The sequence below is a fragment of the Furipterus horrens genome, unplaced genomic scaffold (assembly GCF_987537825.1).
Source record: "Furipterus horrens unplaced genomic scaffold, mFurHor1.1.pri manual_scaffold_8, whole genome shotgun sequence".
Classification (NCBI taxonomy): domain Eukaryota; kingdom Metazoa; phylum Chordata; class Mammalia; order Chiroptera; family Furipteridae; genus Furipterus; species Furipterus horrens.
Genome location: NW_028327178.1, coordinates 29,425,712 through 29,446,149, shown reverse-complemented (window position 1 = coordinate 29,446,149; position 20,438 = coordinate 29,425,712). Strand labels below are relative to the sequence as shown.

The 20,438-nt window shown below is 33.7% G+C and overlaps 1 protein-coding gene across 2 annotated transcripts in view; it reads right to left on the bottom strand.

Annotated features, from left to right (window-relative positions):
- The window catches only part of NOL4 (nucleolar protein 4), a 287,019-nt gene that overhangs the window by 170,977 nt on the left and 95,604 nt on the right, over positions 1-20,438 (bottom strand). For both annotated transcript variants that reach the window (XM_090285116.1, XM_090285117.1), the window contains exon 5: positions 16,466-16,598. In XM_090285116.1, the coding sequence (XP_090141242.1) occupies positions 16,466-16,598 (133 nt within the window). The remainder of the gene's footprint in view (positions 1-16,465; positions 16,599-20,438) is intronic.

The following is a 20,438-nucleotide window of genomic DNA, read 5'->3' as shown; positions in this document are numbered from 1 at the left end:
TTAAGGTAGTTCAGTCATTTTCAGTGAAAACTCAATCTTTTTGTATAAATACTGTCTTTCTTGTAAACTAGTAAGGATTCTAACCACCACTATCCCCTTCCCCTTCTTCCCCTTAGGGGCCTCAGTGAATGTCCTATGAAGCTTGGGAAGGGTAGGTGAGAAGGAAAAGGAGGCCAGTTTATTCTCTCTTCACTTTCCTTCCAGGAAGAATAACTTTCTCATCAGATGTCTACCCTCCTTGAGTTTGCTGATGACCCTGCCAGGGCTTCCAGGTTCAGACTTTTTCATCCCAACCATGGAGAGTTCCATTTCACCAGACCTCTTAGCTGTCCCATGCTTGTGTCTGTGTCTGTGAGGCTTTCCTTTGGCCTATTACCTAAGTACTTGATACGAGTCTCCTGTAGTCTTCAGATGCCATGTCAGGCACAGGCATCTCTATGAGGTCTGCAGTCTTCCTGACTACATCCTGGGTGTGAGACCCACACTTAACTCTGTCCTTTTATCTTCCGAGCCTATTCCAATTTCCCTGCTCAGTGCTGTCCTGGCCATGGCCACAAGGCATTTCCCAAAGAATCTTGTATCCCATCTCTCTAAATTGCTCTTTCCTATATACACTTGGATGGATAACTTCAGAAAGGGGAAAACAAGTTCTAAGGTAATTCTGCATTCTTGTCCTTATATAACTTATTCATTCAGACCTCTACGCATTTGCTCCTATTTAAAGCCAATTTCTTAGACCCAGTAAAAGCTAAGATTTTAAAGATGTATACCTATGCTATTAACTTTAAAATACCTTCTTATAAGCACTCAAAAGCCAAGCAATTCATTCTTTTTTTCTTTTTTTTCCTTTATATATTGTGCTTCACTTGAGGTCGGGTTATTTGGAAAGCCAACAATTCTACTGGAAAGATGTGGCCAGCAGAAATAAAAGGATTTAAAAAACAAAGCACACATTGTTGAACATCAAAATACTGCTCCATTACACCTTAGCAGTTTACAAAGCACATGGCCTTTGTATGTGCTGTTCCTGAAGTGCTCACATTTTTTAAATTTTATTTTATTATTTTTCAATTACAGTGTCCCAGTTTTTCCTCCATTGCTCTCCCCTGCCCCACCCTCCCACCCTCGCTCCCACAGTCAATCCCCATTTTGTTGTTCATGTCCATGGGTCCTGTATAATTAATTGTTCCTTGACAAAACCCTGCCCCTTTTCCCTCTCCCCCCATTAACCCCCTCTCCCCTCTCCTCAAGTCGCTGTCAGTTTATCCTTATTTCCATGTCTCTAGTTCTGTTCTGCTCCTTTGTTTTGTTCATTAGTTTCCACTCATAGGTAAGATGATATGCTATTTGTCATTTGTCTTTCACCACCTGGCTTATTTCACTTAGCATAATACTGTCCAGTTCCCTTCATGCTGTTGCAAAAGTTAGGAGTTCCTTCTTCCTTTCTGCTGCATCATATTCCATTTTCACCTGTGACCTGTTGCTCCTCTTCCAGGAGACATTTCCAGCTTCTCCATGACCAGGTTAATCTATACTCTCTAATGAGGCTCTTCCCATTCATAGTGGTTGTCCTAATTTTTAATTATAAACTTCATCTTGTGTCCCCATCCTACTCAACTGTATATTAATGTTAATAGTGTAAATCCCTTTTATGTTCTGCACACTGCTAAATTCTCAGCACTTCCTATAATTCTGGCACATAGTGCAGTCAATAAGTATTTTTGTAAGTGACTATATTATCTTATTGAGTCCTATGACAGATTCCGTGATGTTAATAAGGCAAATATTACCCCTAAGTGAAAATGGAGAACTCTTAGACTAATTGTATGTGAAATGGTATGTATCAAGATACACAGATTGTGTCACAGAACTGGGATCTAAACTGTGATTTGGTGAATTCTGGTCCACTGCTGTCCATTATACCATACCCTTGTCCACTGCCATCTTTAACAATGGTTTGAAATCTGCTTTATAAAGAACTCTTAATAAGCACTTGCTTAACAAGTTAAAACAATATTTTAGCAGCAAAAAGCAGCGTGATTTAACAGAAGGGAAACAAAAGAAAGGATTCAATTTTGAATTAAGAATAACATGTGACCCAAGAAAATGTTTTGATTATTAAACTATACTATTAGAACATCACCAATATGGGGCAAAAATTTTTTTCATAATAAAGTCAAAATATCTAGTCTATTTGGAAGTCATTTATAAAATTTTTATATACAGAATAACATTTTGCAGTCTTCTTTTAAAGTAGGAGTAGGCCCTTATCTATAGAAGCAAATGCAGAAGCCAGCCTACTTATAGATTGGCCAACTGTAAAGCCCTATAAAATATGTACATTCATAACTTTTAGACAAAGTGTATGTCCATCTGGTAACTAGTTCTATTATAAACCTCTCAATTCACCAAATATAGGTTCTCAAAACCACAATATCTCACAAGTATTTAATAAACTTTATTGCTCTAGTTATTTTTTTCACAAGGGTAACTAATTTCAATATATAATATTGAAGTTTTCTTTTGCAGTTTGATGTTTTCTTTCATTTTGAAAGTTTGCGCACATTTGGGTAGGGCTGAATATCCTGTTATTTCCGCATTTTTCGCACTATAAGACACACCTGACCATAATACACACCTGGGTTTAGAGGAGGAAAACAAGAAAAAAAATATTCTGAACAAAATGGTGTACTAAAATATTTAATAAAATATAACAGAATAATATTTCAACCATGTAAAGTGAACGGCAGTCAAGAGCGAACCATCATCACTGACATTAACAAATGAGGAGAGACTTTAAGGTTCAAGTACTCTTCTAGTTTTCTAGAAACCCCAACAACTCATCATCACTAGTGTCAGAATTGATGGGGGCCTTTAATTGAGGGAGTTTAGAGGTATGACTAGTTGTAACAGTCACTGAGAGCATTGCTATCCTAGTTACAGGTTCTGGCGGACTACCCCCAGTGCCTGTTACAGCTAGTGATACCCCTTAATCCCCTCAGTGCCTGTGTCACTACTAGAATAGTGACCCCACCATAACTCCCTTTTATATACTATAAACTTCAGCCTCTTGTGATTGGCACAGCTTAAGACACAGTGATTGGTGATTGGAGGCAGATCTACTGACCCAGAGCCCTAGTGTCAAAGCCAATTGGCAACTGGCACTGTGACTTATACCCCTTATTAGCGTCAGCTGATTCAACAGGTCAAGGATTGCAGCTGGGAGTTTCAGGCAGCTTTCTGCACTCTCCCAGGTCCCGGGTGATGGGCAGAGGTGGATGGCAACTGACCAAATGCCCCGAGATTCAGCAGTAAAGTGGGACATTTAAGTGTCCCCAGGGGTTTCGTATGGGCCCACTGCTTCCTCTTCTAACAGCTGTTGCCACCGCTGACAGGTCAGGTAATACACATCACGGTCTGTGATGCAATATTCGCTCCATAAGATACACAGACATTTCCTCCCACTTTTTTGGGGGGTGGGGGAGAGTGCATCTTATGAAGTGAAAAATACAGTATATGAATTTACTTAATTTGGATAATTTCCACATTAAGCACCCTTTAACATATTTAAGATTTTTTTATTAGAGTAATATGACTATTATTATCATATAAAGTATGTTATTTTGAGACATATGATTTGAATGACTGATATTTCAATATGGCCTATTCACCTGGATGCTTTATGCAGGAAAATAATATTCTTTATAAATAAGTATAGCCTTTATTATTTCATACAGAACAAAGATAAAATGTTATCCAAAAAAGCTTATAAAATAAGTTAAATCATTATTGTCATGAGTGGATGGTTATGAATGAAAGTGCTTTTTTTTTCCTTCTCCCAAAGCTTGGTCTTATTATTTAGAATAGAGCACAGTAAAATCAAATGAGAAAATTCAAAATAATGAATGCAGCAGAGGAGGTCAATCACAATTTCCTATTGTCCTTTCCATACAAAGGAAGAATAGGGGAAATGAAGGAAATTGTCAAACGTCAATTACAAATTTAACAGATAAAAGGAAATAGGAATTTTAAACATAGGGTGATTATTGTCAAGAGACATTATTGAAATAAATAGAATTTAAATTTGCTACTCCTATTTTAGAAAGCTAGACAAAACCAATAGATTTCAATGGCTAAAAATAATAATTTCTACATGACAATGAAGAAACAAAGAGATATGTGCATGAAATAGGCAAGTATGGGGACACATCTATGAGTCGCTATCACAGGCAGATTAAAAAGGTTGAGTGTTCATGGCATTAAATAAGTTTCTTAGGCAAGCATAAATTACAGAATATAATAAGTGCAATGGCTACAGAAGCAGACTTGTGGAAACTTCGAAACTCTTCTTTAAAGACCTAGTTTCTGGATCCAGAACGTCTGTGTTCCAATCCTGTTTCTACCACTCAGCAACTGGGTGATGATAAGCTAATGGCTTAGCCTCAGTGTCCTCATCTATACCATAAAATAACAATAGCCCCTCCCTCCTAAGATTGTTGCAAAAACATAAAAAGTTAAGTTTGGGGACTGTGCCTGGCATACAGTAAGCAATCATGACATATTAGTTCTCATCATCACCTATCCTCACTTTCTGTTAAAAATATCTTAAAACAATTTTAGATTTGAGGGGGGGTGTTTTACTATTTTTAGATTATTGCATTTTCCCCATTACCATTTATCCCCCCTCATCTATCCATAAGCCCCTTTTCCTTTTTGCTCGATCCCGCCGCCCACAATTTGATTTTAGATGGTTGAGTCTAGATGAGAATTTAAATGTTTTTTACCAATTTTAATAAAATAGAATTATGCACATGACATTATACACAGCTGCAGATGTTGTTGACATGCATTAGGAGAGTAAGCATATCCTCACTGAGACCAATTTAGGACACTGGCATCAGTGTTCCCAGTACTAATCCCAAGTACCTATAATGCTAATTTGATCTTTCTTGGTTACTTTATCATAGATTTTAATAAAGAGGGAGGTAAATGGTGATAAGTAGTATTTTTAATTATGTATGATGGTAGGATCTATTCTCCAAGATACTGCTATGACAATAATATGTTAGTTAAGAAATCTCCATACTGAGGTGAGCTGAGTAATGATATCTGACTGCCCCCCAAACTCAAAATTTCTGAAATGTATATAGATTAAAAGTCTCCAAAGCTTTTAATGATGTTGCTATTGAAGGTAATCATAAGAAACCTTCCAGGATCTAAGTATCTCAGGATAAAGTTCATAAAAATCACTTGAAAGAAAACAATCATCATATTTTTAAAAAGACGCTACACACACATACATACATACATACACATTCAGAAAGGAATAAGGGATAAAGATTCTTATAAATTATGTTCATAAAGAAGAGAGGATAAATGAAGCATTATTTTTACATTTTAGTAATACCCACAAGCCCTTATGTTCATAGATTACAAAGGCATGGAATATTGGCAGCAAAAACAAGGCAGAGAAAGATCCTGGGTGACTCTTGCAGTCAAGAATGGAGGAAAAGTGGGAAGTCTGCTTTGTCCATCATCATCCCAGTTTTCTAAGTACTTCTCATATGTGTATCCTGGAAGCAAAATGGCTCTTTAAAGATGGGAGAAGCTGGATGGGAGAAACATAGGGTTGTCTCCATCTTTCTTTAATCCCTTTCTCTAGTCAGAGAAAACAGTTAAACCAATTTAGAGATATATAAGAAATTATAAAGTCCCATTTATTTTTTGAAGGAAAGTGTTTTGTTAGGACAAAAACAACAGAAAATGTTATAGTTGAGAAAAAACATCCCAAAAGGGTGAACACTCAGCGTGTTCTGAAGCTAGAATGGATCTTAGAGCCTTAGCCACGCTTCTGCAAAACTGGTTACTGGCAGAGCTGGGATATGAAACCAGGTCTCGGGATTTAAAATTAAGTTTATTTATGCTGCCTTCTTAATGAATTTACTTCAGTTAAAATCTCCAGGCTACTTTATTGTTCCATTGCTCCTGAGTGGCTCTGGGAGGCAAACAAGGGAGACAGCATAAGCATCAGGAACTCCAAAGCAAAATGTAAATAAGACAGAATATTCATTCATGGGCAAGGAAATCAACTACCTATCTAATATTTGGCAAGGAAGACTGATTGCGCTTTCACTACTGAAGTAAGCAGGTGGGGAAGCAAGTTTAAAACAGCATTTCAACTCAAAAGCTATATTCTACTATATGTCAAACTCTGTGCTTGGCTTCGAGGCAGTGTACAAGAATGACTAAGATATACTGTTTGCCCCCAAAATGCTCCCAGTCAAATGAAGAAGTGAGACTAGTAACAAAATAATTAAACTCTAAATTTATAATAAAACATCCTTTCCTCTGCTTTCTTCAATACCTTTGGACTGTTCTTCTCTTTTATCAACCTGCCACCTAATAGCTGAGAAAAGAAAACTTAGTAAATTAAGATGTTTATGGTCAATTTAGGCCCATTTTGTAGTTGTTTTATCTCTCTGCACAACTCCCACACAGCACCAGCTTCAAAGTCCTATATAATATTAATTTCATTTTTTTTTTTGCCTATAGGCTAAGCTGTGTTTTTAAAAAGTAATAGCTAACTGACTCACACTCCAACAACAAAGTTGTAAAGAAACATAGCATGGTGTTCACTTTACAGTGAGAGTTTACAAAGGTTAGGCAGGTACAGTGAAAACAAAAAAAGTAGTTGCTGAAGACTTTCAAACTGGGAAAATTAAAGTGGTTCTAGTTCTATAATACAGCTGGATACATAAATTTACAGGTTCAATATTTATTTGAATACATGCTCAAAAGACATACACTTTCTAATATCTCTCCAGAGTCATATGGATTCTTAACCTTATTTATGTCCAAACAAACAAAATTCAGTATTGACAGACTAAAGGATCTAGTGTCTACTACTTGGTTCTAATAGGACTTTGGTAACTCCTGGAGGTGCTGAGACATTGAACATTAAATCCTTGTAATCATTCATGGACCAGTGAACACTTTCATGAAGATAAAGCCGAACCACAGAGCAATACCACAAAACAAAGAGCTAACCCAGAAGTAAAATTTCAAATTAATCTGACATCCTTCCTCGATCAGAATAGACTCTACAAGACAAGCCTGGAACCTAGACAATTTCTCCTAATTTCCCAGAGGCCCAGGACCTAGCTAAGACTGGACTGGTTGCTGGGGTATTTAAGCTTCAGACCGAAACCAGTAAGTTTAATTTCTAAACAAGCACTCACATGAAAAATCCCTTATGTAATTTGAGTAAAGCAATAAAAAACAGAATTTTAGTTTAAGAGGAGAGTAAACTTTCAAATATCATGACCCTAAATGCAAGAAAAAAACATTCTCCTACAAAAACATTTTAAATAAATGTAAAACTTGAAGCATCTTTGTTCAATATTTATTATTTCTATGTAAGCTAAATTGCTATTTGTTTTTCTGCTTTTGGAAACAGAGAATTACTGTTTTAAAACCCTTTCAAATGATTAAATAGACAAAGTGTACATAATATTACAAAAGAATTTTAGCAATCAAAATTTTCCTCTAATTCATAATAACGTCCCTTCTAATTATTTTTTATATTTCTTATAAAGATAATTTCTATTTCTGAAAATCATTATATATAATTATTAATAGAGTGACATTCATGAGAAGAAAGCTTTCTAAAAGCTTCACCAGCATAACTACCTCAACCCAGAATAATTAATTCAATAAATTGATTATGTAAATTTCTCTTAATTTGGCATTGGAACAACATGAATTAAGAAAAAGCAGTAGCGGGCAGGGCAAGGGAGAGTAGTGGGGAAAAAATGGGGCAACTGTAATAAAACAACAATAAAAAAATGAAAAAGAAAAGAAAAGCAGCAGCATAGCATCATTTTCAGGTATTTTAAATCCAGAAGTGCACGCAACTTAAAACTTGAGAACAATAACACTATTAAGAACAGATTCAATTCTGGAACTTAAATACTTTATATTACATTTACGCAAAAAAAACCAACCATTATTTTAATCATTTTTCTTTATGCAAAATTTTCTAAGCAATTAGAAACCTTAAAGGAAAATAAAGTTGTAGAACAAAGAAAATGTCTTAGATAAGAAAATATAAACTCAGTAGGGAGTTTGGTGTTCATCCTAAAAAAATTTTGTGTTTCTAATTAAAACTCACCATCATAAAAATTTAACCACTAACTTTAATTTCCTATTAAGTATACTGTTTTACTTCATTTTTATTAAAAACATGTTTTATTAGATTTTCCAACTAAATTAAATGGTGAATAGTAATTGCTTTTATTACTGGTTTATATGCTTTAATAATTACTTGAAAGTATCCTATTCAGCTAAATTAGATGTAATTTTAGTCACAAACACACTTTCACTAAAATTTTATTCACACATACACAGAGCAGTAAAAGAGTATTATGTGTTTGTGTGTCTGTGTGTTCTTACATTAAATCCTATGGGTGCAATAATCAGACAGATAATACTGCAAATGAACTTCAAAACACTAATCAAAGGATACTTTCAAAATCATTAAAGGACTGCAGGACACAGCAAGTGTCATAACTAAGAAAATAGTATTAATTAAAACCCAGACAAACATGAATATTAATCTTCACTCAGGTAGTGCAGAAGGTGACATTGACCAAAAATAGCATTTGAGCATGAACTACACCTACATGACTCAATACCCTTACATAGCTGCCATCTTGACACTCCCGAACTGCCAGGCAGAAGTGTGATGAATGTCTTCAAAAGTATGGTCTGGAACATTGGCTCCATGCTTTTTCCACACGATTGTCTTAGGCACCCCACCTGAGATGGGCCATACATATGTATTTTTTTAAGTTCCCAAGGTAGGAGTCTATATTCAGCATATAATCTAAACAAGGACAGAAGAAAAAGTGAAACTCCCACTACCATACCTCTTTCCCCACTTAGTGATCTCACAACTAAATCACTATTTTTTAATTTACTTCCTTCTATGTTTCCACTCAAATCAAGACTATGGTCATTTTATAAGTGTACAAGTCAAGATATACAGGACATATATGTGTATGTATCATTGTTCTGAAACAGAAATATATTCCAATTTTAAAAACATTTTGCTTTCATATTTGTTATGTAGCATTTTAAGTTATTGTACAGCTTGGCACTTTCATATTGTTCAACCTAATATGTCATGTTCATGCCTGTAACCTCATTGTGTGATTCTTTGTAGGGTTCACTAGATAATTGTTGAATGACTAATGAAATATTGGGTCTCTCACCACTTATCTTTGCCTAAGTCTACTCAAGGCTCCAAGTAGGACACTTTTTAGAATTATTTCTCTGAATAGGACATCTATCTCCATTCTGGCTACCTAACCCCTGAACAAGCTTCCTTTCTGGGCGAATGCTGTATTATATAAGTCTTAGTGGGGGGTGGCAAAGATCCCCACTATATAAACAAAGGTGCTCAAAGAATCTTGGAAAAATATTTAACACAGAAATTTTTTCCAAAAAATTCCTTTGGAAACTGTGGCTTATAATATAGGAAAAGTGTTCTAGAGTAACATGTTCCCATATAAAATATCTAAGCATCCCTGAAAGAAGGAGTCTAAGTCTAGATTCAAGATGAGGATATTTGCACTAGTCATTTGTTATATATTCTAACAAGGCTTTGGAGGACTAAGTGGACATCAGTGGGATTTAATGTTTTCCCCAAGGAGATTTGAAACAAGTACTTTTTCTCAGTTTCAGTAACTGTCTTGTGTCCTTTTGGTCCTGAGAACCACATTTGTAAAAAATAATTATGATTTCACTCAAAGGAAAGCAATTAAATCATTAGAATGCAGAATATTTACCTAATATTTAATTAACCTATATTTATAACACAAATTATCACATAATTTTCCCTAAACTGATATTTATGGTAAAAATTAACCTGTTCTCAGCAATGAAGTCTAAAGTTCTTTAAAGTTGACTACAACTAAGCATGATCTTGTAACATCTATCCATCCATCCACATACACTATAATTTAATATTTGTATGCAGGTTAGCCACTAAATTCCAATTCAGTTTTTTTCCTGTTTATCAAAAATGGCCTGACCAATTGAACTGTATCAAAACATTCCTAGAATACAAGTATTATGCAGAAGGGAGGAGATTTTCAAATTCTGAAAAATAAACTACATATTTCCAAATGTTAATAGAATTATCAAATACATTTTTGAATGAAAAAGTAGCCTTGAGTATGGTTTTTAAGTCCAGCACTGGTAGAAGGTGCAATAAATGCTGAGGAACTCCTTAAGAAACTCTTTAATTTACAAGTGCTTCTCCCTGTTTCCTTGTTTCTAGTATTACCACATCTCTTTCCCTAGCACACAGAACACTGTTAAGGTTTAAATGTATAAACAAGCCATTATTTGATAAATCAATGAAGCACTAAATACTACAAATAAAAACTACATTAGAAAAAAATTTGTACGTTACTCCACTGAGTCAAAAGACAATCAAGAGGCACTGAAGACACTCTCCGAAAAACAACTCTGAGATGCCATGACCCAAATCATAGAAAATGATGGCTAAAGGAAAATGTATATATTTTTACCTATTGCAGTCCCTTCATTTTAAAGCTGAATAAGCACATGTGCAGAGAATTGAGGGCATGCCTCACCTTCCCTTTGCATACCTATAATCTTTTTTAAAAAGCAAAAAGAGAAAAATAGAACATTTTTTGTGACTTAAAATATAAAAATCCTTTGCTGTTGTCTAATAATCATGTTGGGTGTACTAAAGCACAAATGTTCCCTTACAAAAGTATGAATAGTTTGCAGTAAAGTATTAACTCAGAAAAGTTAAAATAATTCTTAGCAAAGTATTCCTCTATCAAATGAAATTTAATGTTGGAGTCTGTCTGTAAATCTGACACTTTTCTTTTGTCAGATATTGTTTAACCTCAGACAACAAAAAAGGAAATATAGATCAGTTGTTTTTAGAATGTTCAAATTTAGATTAAAGTAAGTAGTTGATTCAGAATAAGAATACTTTTTTGAGCTAATCCATACTCCCATAAATTCCTAGGATCTGGGAGTTAATGACAAAAGCCTAAGTTACAACATTTCTACTTATAATACATTTAAATGGATGGCAGAACAAGAACACTTACAAACTGATGAACATTTGAATACAGAGCACAATTAAGCTTTTTGATCCAGGAATGCTTTTTGGAATTCTGTGACATAAACCCTGTCACAATACACTCCTATTCCACAACATCTTTAAGGACATCATGCTTCTATGAGTAAATCAAGTGATTATACAATCTCTAAATGATTCTAACCTCAAGGCATTATCTAAGTCTACAAAATAATATTTTAAAGAGCTTAACATATATTACTCAATTTTTAAAAATGAGGATAAAATATTTTTCATGCACTTCCTGTGCATTTTTTAAAATTTATGTTTTTATTGAGTTAGAGAAGCATTATAAACTTAAAATAAGCAAAATAAGCTAAATATTATGCATCATATTTGAAGCATGTTTCTCTAAATTTTTTGTTCTACTTTGTGTCTTTTTGTTCTGTACCTGATAATCTAACCTGGCATCAAGACATTACCTTTCTTTTCCTCCTTTAGTCCAATATACAGACAATATGTACAGGGTGGGGCAATGCAGGTTTACAAATGTGCATATGGAAAATAATACAATAATTAAATAATACAAAAATAAACTCTTTGTGTTGTGTGTACTCACAGCTATAAACCTAATTTTGTCCACCTTTGTGTCATTATGAAGTTTATATTACCTCTAAAATAATGTCTATTTTACATTCTTTTTTCATTCTTTAAATATTATTGTTGTTCAATTACAGTTGTCCCAGTTTTTCCCCATCATTCTCCCCTGCCCCACCCACCACTCCATTCCCAAAGTCAATCCCCACCTAGTTGTCCATGTCCATGGGTCCTTTATACTTGTTCCTTGACTAGACCCTTCCTCTTCTTTCCCTTGTTATGTCCCTCCCCCCATCCCCTCTGGTCGCTGTCAGTTTGTTCGTTATTTACATGTCTCTGGTTCTATTTTGCTCATTTGTTTTGTTCATTAGGTTCCACTTACAAGTAAGATCATATGGTATTTGTCTTTTGCCGCCAGGCTTATTTCACTTTGCATAATACTCTCCAGTTCCATCCATGCTTTTGCCAAAAGTAGGAGTTCTTTCTTTCTTTCTGTTGTGTAAATTCCATTGTGTAAATGTACTATTTTTTTTATTCACTCCTTTACTGATGGGTGCTTAGGCTGTTATCAGCACTTGGCTATTGTAAAAAACACTGCTATGAACACTGTAGTGCACAGGTTATTCTGAATTCAGCAATTTTGAGAAAGAAGAACAAAGTAGGAGGGATCACAATACCTGATAGCAAACTATATTACAAGGCCACTGTAATCAAAACGGTCTGGTACTGACAGAAGAACATACATACAGGTTAATGGAATAGAATAGAGAGCCCAGAAATAAACCCAACTCTCTCTGGTCAATTACTATTTGACAAAGCAGGCAGAGCATAAAATGGAGTGAAAATAGACTCTTCAATAAATGCTGTTGGAAGATCTGGACAGGTACATGTAAAAAAATGAAACTAGAGCACCAGCTTACACTGTACACCAGAATAAACTCAAGATGGATAAAAGACTTAAATGTAAGCCATGACACCCTAAAAGTCATAGAGGAAAACATAGGCAGTATAATTTCAGATATCACATGCAGTAATATTTTCACCAATATATCTCCTAGGGCAAGGGATATAAAGGAAAGAATAAACAAATGGGACTACATCAAATTAAAAAGTTTCTGCATGGCTAAAGAAAACATCAGCAAAATATTTTATATTCTTTCTTTCTCCTGATTTGAAGAGTTTGTAAATCTTTATAACCATACTGACTGAGATGAAAATTGAAAATAACTGTTTTTTACTCTCCATTTTATATGGTGTCCAATTAAGACATTATTCTAACTACCTGTGCTATAATTATTGGGAAGGATTCCTAAAAAATCACAATATGCTATTTCAATTTTTAAAAACTAACACGTTAATAACTTAAGTGTTAAAAATAGAATATTCTGATTTAACTTTTAAAATTTTATATTGTTCAGTCCCAATTTAAACCTAGCACCAGAATCCCCACTGATTTGAGAAAAAGGCACACATTAAAATTTTACTACTATGAATTCTTATTTTTAAATAAGCAAGAGTTTTCCCACATTAGTTCAATGAACTCTCACGAAATGTGAATGGTATCATGTATATTTTATTCCCTTAGATAGTATGTTACATGAAGGTAGGGACCATGTCTTTTTTTTGCTCACCATTATATATACATATTTCAGCATACAGGAAGCTCTAAAAGTAAGATAATATTAGATGAGAAAAGACAGATACAGAAATAGTATAAGTTACATGAACCTACTTTTATAGAATAATGATGACAAAATCTTCTGAGACTACATATGATTATGTGTATGTGTGTTTAAGCACAAAAAAATAAGAAATGATACAGTAGTTTGTCACTATGAATGGCACCTATGAGAGTGCTACTGTCAGGGGAAAGGAGAAAAAAAGCAAGCACAAAATATATGTAAAACTGATATCATAAATAATTATGGTAAAAAGTTATATTTTAATCATTTAAATAATGGGTCATTTAAGAACAATCTCAAATGGAATAACTAAAAGAAAATCAAAAGCATAACAAGATACATTAATTAATGATATTTGCATTCTAGGAGAAAACTAGCTAATAGATAAAAATAATATAGTTTCATACAGTGATAAGTCCTCTGAAAAAATGTTACCATTTAGATGAGAGAGGGAGATAGTTCTGAGTTCAGGAAGATACAAGGCCTAAAACAGTAAATACGGGATTCATCAGGCTATGGATGGTACTGAAAGCCATATGATTCAATGTGATTGTCTAGAGAAAGGGAGTAGAGGAGTAGAGAGGTAAGAGCTTTACCCAAGAGCACTCCAACATCTATATAGGATATGAAAAAGGAAGGCACAGAGATTACTGAGAAAGAGGCCCACCAGGAAACGAAGCGTGTGTTTTCCTTTAAAGTTAGTGTTGGAGGAGATGAGGAATAAGACCTGCCGAATGAATCGGGGAACTTGAAGATTGTTGGTGATATTCATAAAAACAAGTAACAGAGAGGCAAGGATGAACTTCTGAGATGAGTCAGAAAAAGTAGAGGTGAGAAAGTGGAGATTACGAGACAACTCTCTCAGTGGGTCTCACTGTGAAGCATGGTATGGGGTGGTGCAGGGAAATGCAATGAACAGAGGGGCACAATGGGGTCAGCAGAGGTTTTCTAAAGAGGATATTTATTATATCACGTTTGTATGCTGATCATTGGAAAAACCTATGATGGAGGAAGGAGATAATTTTAAGAGAAAATTCAGTGAGAAATATGAGGAAAAGTCCTTTAACCTGTAAGGAAAGGCTTAGGCTTAGGTTGGAGAAGGAACAATTAGATGTGTTTACCCTTAAGGCACATACCAATATAGGAGGAGAAAGGGCTTTCTCCTAAGAATAGGTAATACTTGAAGGTATTCTACTACATTTTATTAAAATCAATGTAGGTTTAAATCTCATCAGCTGTCTCTTAGCCAATGATCCACAAATGGCTATTTCTATCAAGAAAGCCATGAATTTACATCATCAGAGACATTTTCTTGTTATTTGAATTCTCCAAAATTAAAGACTAAACAAGATGATGATATAAACCCATATTTGTGACAGCATGGATGGACCTGGAGAGTATTATGCTAAGTGAAATAAGCCAGTCAGAGAAAGACAAGTAACATATGATTGAACAAAATAAACTAACAAAGTGGAGACAGACTTATGGATACAGAGAACAAACTGACATATGTCAGAGGGAAGGGGGTTGGGGATTGGGTGAGCAGAGTGAAGGGATTAAGCAAAGAAAAATAGAAAGGAAGACTGAGGGACAGAGGCAGTAGTATGGAGACTGCCAGAGGAAAGCAAGCATGGGGGGAGGTAGAAGAAGGGAAATGGGGGATAAATGGTGATGGAAGGAGACTTCCCTTAAGGTAGTAAACACACAATACAATATCCTGATGATGTATTGTAGAATGTATACCTGAAATATATATAACTTTATTAACCAATGTCACACCAATAAATTTAATAAAATTATATATATGAATATTAATAGAGAGAAATACATATATATTTTCCAGTTATCCTATGACCTTGGTGCAATACAATTTCCATTAAAAATCCAACTCTGAACAAGTCTACATATATTAGAAGAAAAATGACAATTCATATTTAAACCAGAAGAACTTCATTCTTAGAAATTTCCCAAATGAACATGTCCTTTCTACTACAATAGATATTCTACTATATGGCAAGTAAGATATGATTTTAAAGTCACCAATCACTGCACTCCTAACCTTCCCTGCCTTTTGCTGGACACTTTGTATGCTTAAAACAGAGATTTCTTAACCTTGACATCACAAGCAGAACACTGATAGCAGCTAGAAATGCAGCAATATTTTGCAGTGAGTTCTTAATAGCAAATGTCAAAGAAAGCAAAGAAAGATTTTTATTTCCCTATCTATAGTTGTAGGCACAAAATGATACAGTCACATAGAATTCACGTAAACTTATTACAGGAATAATAAACTAATGTTAAATAAAATTGGCTCATTTTCTTCTATTTATAACCCTTAATTTTCATCCACAAGTACCCATGTAACACATTTATTTGCATGCATAACTTTATACTTACAAAGACAAAAATCGGCAAAGACAGTTTTTAAGGATCTCTGAAAATAGTAGACTTAAAGTGTTTTAACGAGATATGTACATTATCTATATATCCAGTTATCTTTCCATCAAGAACAATGGGGTGATTCAGGAATCTTCAATGGACAAAGGAAAATAAGAGATCATGATCTTTCTCTCTTTAACAGCTGAATAAAGTAGCTCAGATTCCCAGCAAAAATCTTCTTACTGAGCAAAGTAACTCTGGTAAAATTGTCTTTTTAAATAATTTCTTTTCAGTTACCACCTTCCTTTTAGTAAAATTAAAATGTCCAAATTACACTTTTGATCACATTTAAACTTAATTCAGTCAGAAGGATGATGGCCTGAGAAACCAAAGCTAGAAACCCACGTACATGGATGCAACACATTTTCAGTGTAAGGAACAAAATATGGGCAAGCTTGGATTTTTAGAACTAACATCACTATCTAAATCAGTCTATCACCCCAGTTTTGAACAAACTGCTTGAACTAAAAATAATGAAGTGGATAATGTAACCTGAGTATACAGAAAAAGTCCCCACAGAAACTGATAAAAATTTGAGACAAGAGTAAGAGGTGGTTGTTCTAATAAATTCTGGCTCCAGGGTGTTTGTTTTGTTTTGTGTGTTTGTTCAATCTGAATGGCTTACCGTCTTGCTGGCCATGAAGAGCCGGGGGACTCTGCATTCTTTCCTCAAGATTGGAGCTAAGATCAGAGTTCACAGCTGACATCCGTGTGGAATCGCTCATATCAAACTCATCACTTTCTATTGAACTTTCATCCTGAAAATGGTTTTAAAACATCATCAAGCATCATAAAATATAACACATTTAAATAGTGGCCATTTTATCATTAGGGTCAATTAGAGTTTAGCCAGTATGTAAGCTTTTACAGAACTCAGTAAAATATGTTACACGTTAGTAGATATTAAAAATAACAAGTAACAATTTCAAGACTTGTGAAGATTCAAGCAATGTATCTTTGTACAGGCAGATTTAAAGGGTAAAATAACATATTTAGGGAGGATACAGTTGGGAATTTATCATGAATTACAAAAGAATTGGTTTTTTTCTTTTTTATTGGATTTACTGGGGTGACATTGGAAATCATATAGGATTCAGGTGTACATTCATACAAAATAGCACATCATCTTTAATGAATAATTTTAATGAAACTAAGTGCATGCATTCATTCTGTAAGTTCTATTCTAATTATTAACTGAATAAATTATTATCTTTCAATTAAAGATGGAAAAGTATACAAAATACAATATTGTGGGTTTTATTATCAACAGAGATAATGCTAATCACTCTAGGAAGAAATTACTGAATATTTCTAAACGTGAATAATCATAAAATTTAATTGATATGATATTCAGTATTGTGTGTTCATCACCCCAAGTCAAGTCTCCTTCTATCACCATTGTTTAATTATCAACAAAAACCTTCTATAAGCAAAAATCTTATATTGCAATAAGAAAATAAAACTTAACCAAAAACTATTCATTGGCAAACATCATGGATTCTAGTCACAAACTTACATGGCCAGATTCAAAGTCCACATTGCTGGAGAACAAGATATCCCCAGTACATCTTTCTTATAAGTGAATATAAATTTACTGCAAACACAAAGGAGTTCTAGGTAAAGTGTGAAAGATGCATTTACCAAAAGCCAGTTTGCCAAGTAGCTAAATTAGCCAAAGGCCCGTTCGCCAAATGGCCAATTTATCAAAACCTGTCAAATATTAAACCAAATCTAAAATGTTTTGCAATAGTCATTTCTCTGAAGCAAACTCCTTTTGGAGAACCGACTTTTAGACAAATGGTTTGTGGATATAAGCAGGAAGGCCTGAGAAACCTGTGTAAAATACTGTAAATATTTAATTGAAATCACTAAGTTTGATTTTCATTTGTATATGTTGGATGTGAAACTTTAACATTATTATAATAATTACAATAATTGTTACTACAATGCTACTATTTATACTTTAGACACTGTTCTTCATGTTTTTTCACTCACTTCATCTTGATCACAACCTATAAGTTAGGGTCCAGGATTCATCCAATTTTACAGATTGAGGAATTGAGGAACAGAACAGTTAAAATAATTTATCCCACTATTGTATACCAGAACTGGGATTCATAGGAACTCACCTAGGCTTGAGAAAATAGCTCCTTGGAATAATAAGAGTTACCTGGCTTTATATATTCTATCTTGGTATCAGCAAAGAAGTTGCTATGGTCAGGAGACAAGAATGCTCCATTAGACTGACAAACCGGCATTCTGGTCCATAGGTCAGGTCAAGGTGATTTGGGTGTCCTTCCTTTAACTAAGGTCTGATAATATCTGGGTGTACTGAGTAGTACTAGCTCTTTACTAATTCAGCAAGGACATGCCAACCTGTGAGGCCTTTGAGCAAACAGTCACATAGATGTCTCCTGGTGGCATATCCTCTCTCTCAGTACATTATGTTTTCTCCTATCTAAATTATAAGAAAATCCTGAGCATCTGAAATAAATATGTGTGTTAAAGGGAGAAAAAATAACAGAATTCAGTGTGCACATCAATGTTATCAATGTGTACCATATGCATATATGCACCCATAGCTAGATGGCATAGATATCCATTTTATGAATATATATAGTGATGTCAGTGTCTTAGAGTACATTTTCTAAAGTCAAACTGCCTCGTTCAGATCGAAGCTCTGCCACTTATGAGATATGTTACTTTAAGCAAGTTATCTAACCATTTGAGCCTCACGGTCTCATCTATAAAATAGAAATGACAATAGTATCAATTTCATAGGGCTATATAAGGATTGAGTGAGCATGTTATTTGAAGTAGTTAGAACAATGTCAGATACATATAATAAGCATAAAATTGCTTGATATTATTATTAGAATATATAAAAATTCTACACTATATAAGATTCATATTTATTTATTATATAAACATATACAAAAATAAACTAAATATAATGGTAAAGATAAGCAACATGCATTTACAAAGTAGATTTGTATTCTACATAAACATTTTCTTTACAATAAGCATTTATTATGTATACTAGAAATTGCTAACTATATGTAACCTAGTAAAATATTACTCCCATGGTGTATGTTTGCATATGTATATATATATTTAAACCATCTGAGATATATGCATGTGTATTTGCATAAAATGTGTGTATATGTGTGAATGGGTGTGTATGTGTGTGTGTTTAAATAGCCAGGTCACAGTCTCTGTTCCATGAAATGATTATATAAACTGCTATAGCACATTATAAATATGCAATATACTTTCTATTACCACTAAATGACACTGTTGTCAGCATACTTTTTAATATATCTTGACAATAGATTAAAATAATTATGCAACCAAATGTACCTGTTCTTAATTTTTATTTTCTTAAAACTCAAAATTTTAAGGTACATATAATAAGTAGCTTAATGATCATAATTATTTTAATTATTTTCACCCTTGATTTCCTATGAAATACAAGTTGCTTTTCACAATTACACTACTTATTAGGATATGAATTATCCAATTGCTTATATTTACAAGGAATTTTAATGAGACTAAGTGCATGCATTCATTCTGTAAATTCTAATTATTAACAGAATAAGTAATCTTTCAATAAAAGGTGGCAACATGTATAAAATATAATATTGTGGTTTTTTATTACCAACATAGAGACAATGCTAATCACTCTACGAAGAAATTACCGAGTATTTTTAAAGGTGAAAAATCATAAAATTTGATTGACATGATATTAGGTATTTTATTTTATTCATGATCATCTTTAGGCCATTCATCTAAGTTCTTCCTTCTGTTTTTGTTTTGTTTGGTGACCTGCAGGAAAAAAGTCTCTCCACATCTTACAATGTAAACTTATTTCTTATGTGACTAAAATCTCATGATGATAAAAGCCATGGCCAATCATCATAATTCTGCTTCCTTAAAACTTAATTTAAAAAAATTAGAAAAAATATTTTACTGTAGTACATAATTAACTTCCCAGTCTTTCCCCTTTTAAAAATGACACTTATTTATTTTGAAAAAAATTTATTTTTGAGCTCTTATTTCTATTTGAGAAGTTGCTTAAAATTGAGATCTCTAAGTTGTTCCATATTTCATTTTAGTTTTCAAGTTCCATATTTTACCTTTAGAGAGTTGCTAGCAAATACCTCCTGATTTCCATCATTATTATCTCACTGGTTCAATAACTCCTTTTCTATTTTCTGAATGACCTAATTATATTCTCCTACTTATCTACCCACCTTCAATTCCTTCCCCACCATTCCTATTCAACTACTACCAAATTAATCTTTCCATTTCATAATATGCCATTTCTCTGTTCAAAGATTTGCAGAGATATCCAAGTCAATCCATGTCTACCAAGTAATATGTAAGCTATTCAATCAAACGTTCAGGTTTTCCATAAGACTGCTTGAAAACCATTCCCACCTATCTCATCTTTGTTGTTTTTCATTTACCTTATGCTCAAATCAACTTGAAGCCTAAATCATTAGTATTTCTATTAAATGAACCGCTTCAAACCTTAGTGTACATGAGTGTAAACCTTGTTAAAAATTCAGATCACCAGATCCCACACATCAGATCTA